Source organism: Triticum aestivum, chromosome 1D (assembly GCF_018294505.1).
Source record: "Triticum aestivum cultivar Chinese Spring chromosome 1D, IWGSC CS RefSeq v2.1, whole genome shotgun sequence".
Taxonomy (NCBI): Eukaryota; Viridiplantae; Streptophyta; class Magnoliopsida; order Poales; family Poaceae; genus Triticum; species Triticum aestivum.
Genome location: NC_057796.1, coordinates 429870109 through 429873631, shown reverse-complemented (window position 1 = coordinate 429873631; position 3523 = coordinate 429870109). Strand labels below are relative to the sequence as shown.

The window sequence follows — 3523 nt, the reverse complement described above, 5'->3', positions numbered from 1 at the left end:
CCTAGTTAGTAGTCTGATCCCCGGCTCTGGTTAGATATTAATGGCAATGTCTAGCGTGCTTAAAACTGTTTGCAGATACCCATACCAATCTGCATTATGGATGCAAATTGTATCACTGCGAATCTATATGTGGATTTGAATTCTAGTTAGAAATTTAGCACATATACCGGTTGCCATGTACTACCTATTTTAGCTTTTTCGTACATTTTGTCATGGTCATAATAGTTGCCATGTGAATTTTTTTTTGTACAAACACAACACATTTGCCATGTTCAACAAGAATTTTTCTTCCTATTTTTGCCACGATATTCAGAGCCTATTACAAATTTTTGCCTTGTCACGTCTTCCATGTTTTGTCCTAGACTGCACCATGTGTATTACTCACACGACAACTATGCTATTTGTTTGTTCTTACATATATGTGTTGCCGTGGCAACTAAAAATTCTTTTAGTTGCAACTTGCCATGACAATTAAATTTTCTACTAGCAAATATATTAGACTTACCATGGCAAATTTATTAGACTTACCTTGGCAAATATATTGTAGGTAGCATGGCAAATCAATTTTGTTGTTGTTAATATTTGTACTACATTCAAAACCTTTTTGCCATGTGTTGTTGTACAAAAAAATCTCAAACTTTCCGTCTCACCATCACAAATTCTCTTAATTTCCCATGATTTATGAAATTTATTTTTGTCTAAATCGGCCATGTCACTTCTTCCCGTTTCTTTCTAGATTGTCACCATGTGTATTACTCACACGACAACTAAGTTCTTGTTTTTCCTAGACATGGCTATTTTTGGAATTGTTGCGAAGAGTCACATGGCAATTTTTCGTACATATTTATTAATGCTCACATAGCAACTCTAGGAATTTTGCTCTCACACATAAGGCAAATATTGAAAATTGTTTTCTATGGTCACATGACAAATTTAAATCATTTCCTTTTCCAAAACATGGATAATTTTAGAAAAATTTGCAAATTTTAGTTTCTCATGCATGGGAAGTCATGTTTTGTTCTTAGAGCTTCATGACAAGTACTCCCTCTATAAAGAAATATAGAGCGTTTAGACCACTAGAGTAGTGATCTAAACGCCGATAATTCATCCTGGAGCCCGGGCTCAGCTGCTCCCGGTCAGTAAAAAATTCAAAACAAATACTAGAAAAATTCAAAAAATTCCAAATTTCTTTTGTGTGGTAGATAATTTGATGCGTGAGGTCCGCATCAAATTTCAACTCATTTGGATATTTGAGTAGGTCTCGGCAAAAAAGACAAATCGGGTCAAAACAGTTCATGAACAGTAAACTTTTTTACAGACCCCGATTTTGTCTTTTTTGCACAGACTTGCTCAAATGTCCAAACGAGTTGAATTTTTCAGCGAACCTCACACATCTAATTATCTACCACACAAAAAAAATTGGAATTTTTTGAATTTTTTTTGTATTTGTTTTGATTTTTTCCGTGAGCGTGGGTGCAGCTGAGCCCGGGTGCAGATTCGCCGCACTCTCTAAACGCTCTTATATTTCTTTACGAAGGGAGTAGTATGTATGCAGCATGGCAATTCTACAGAAATGTCAATTGTTTTTGAAAATGGATCATGACAAATTTGTTAGATTAACCATGACAAATATACTAGACTTTCCATGGCAAATTTAGTAGACTTGCCATGACAAATATATTAGAATTACCATGACAAATTTAGTAGCCTTACAATGGCAAATATATTGTAGGTAGGATGGCAATTTATTATTTAGACCGTAGATTTTTTAAATTTAGATCATGGACATTTTTTTGTCTTACAACCTTTTTTTTGTTTCCCAATGAATTTGATATGTGGTGTCTAAAAATAAATTTTAAAAATTTGCCATGCTCTAGAGAAACAACTCCCCCATAATTGCAATATGACTATTATTATATTTGTAATCTATATCATGGCAATTTTTCATGTTAGTTTTGATTTTTGATTTTACTTATACGTGCATTTGTTTTGCTAAGTAGCATGGAAAATTGATTCTTTTTTTGAAAAAGCTTTTTTGTTGTGGTCTAACAACATGGCTTGTTTGTTAAATATATATTTTTTGTCTTTTTCATGGCCAATTTACAACATAAAGCTTGAGATTTTTTTGGCTGAATCAGACAGTGTAATATGGATCTAGCCCATGTCCATCTTTTACAGTATTACGTGGGGATAGAAATGCATGCATGGGAGGTCCCGTGTATCCGGTAGAGGGCGAAACAATAAGACGACATTCGCCAATGGTTCGCTTCAGGGTGGCTTCCCTTACAATGTCAGCCAGATATTTGGGTCAAAGAGATAAGGCAGACGGAGGGTAAGGTAAACAGGAGGCTTCCACGATGTGTGACTACTGAACGCGTGAGTTGCTGAGGCGACCGGTGTAAATTTTAGCCGGTCGGCCCATTCTAAGTAATTCTGAAACCCGTCTATAAATACTTAAATAGAGAGAGTTCTCTTCTCTGCCTAGTCCGCCCTTAAAAGCCACATCTGATCAAGAACAGTAGCAATGGCGCCTACCCGGGAGCAGCACATCCTCGACCAGGGCTTGCTGGATGCCCAGCTCGAGCTTTGGCACCACACCTTCAGCTACGTCAAGTCCATGGCGCTCAAGTCTGCCCTGGACCTCGGCATTGCGGACGCCATCCACCGCCAAGGCGGCGCCGCTACCCTCTCCCAGATTGCCGCCACGGCCACGCTCCACCCGACCAAGATCTCCTGCCTGCGCCGCCTCATGCGTGTGCTCCTCGTCTCCGGCATCTTCAGCGTCGACCACCCCAGGGACGACGGCGTTGAGGGCGAGGCCGTCTACGCGCTGACCCCGGCGTCCCGTCTCCTCGTCTGCTCGGCCTCGGTGAACATGGTCCACATCACGAAGATGCTCCTCCACACCAACCTCGTCTCCCCGTTCTCCGACCTCGGGACTTGGTTCCAGCACGAGCTGCCGGAGCCGGACCTCTTCAAGCTGAAGCACGGCAAGACCTTCTGGGAGCTGGCCGACCACGACCCGGCGTACAACGCACTCGTCAACGACGGCATGGTCTCCGACAGCAGCTTCCTCATGGACATCGCCATCAGGGAGTGCGGCGCCGTCTTCCAGGGGATAGGCTCCCTGGTCGACGTCGCCGGGGGGCACGGTGGAGCGGCACAAGCCATCTCGAATGCGTTCCCGGACGTGAAGTGTAGCGTGATGGACCTCGCCCACGTCGTCGCCAAGGCTCCGAGCGGTAGCGACGTGGAGTACATCGCCGGCGACATGTTTGAGAGCATTCCACCGGCCGATGCTGTCTTCCTCAAGGTGCGCCAACTAGTGTTCACAATATTGGTACTCCGTAGGGGAGCGACTAGAGCTGATGCATGCAACGACTACTCCCCTTCATGCTGTTGCCGCTTCAATTCCTAGGCAACCCGTACATTAACTTAATTGCCGTCTACGGGAGCATGCATACACACGGAAAGCAGCTCTTTTTTTTTGGCAGCGGACACGGAAAGCAGCTCTATATAACTG

General features: G+C 42.8%; 1 protein-coding gene across 1 annotated transcript in view; it reads left to right on the top strand.

The window, feature by feature from the left end:
• The first annotated feature begins 2472 nt into the window (after positions 1–2472).
• LOC123182632 (O-methyltransferase ZRP4) overlaps positions 2473–3523 on the top strand; it is an 8054-nt gene continuing 7003 nt past the window's right edge. The window contains exon 1 of the mRNA XM_044595265.1: positions 2473–3313. Coding sequence (XP_044451200.1) covers positions 2525–3313 — 789 coding nt within the window. The 5' untranslated portion in view covers positions 2473–2524. The remainder of the gene's footprint in view (positions 3314–3523) is intronic.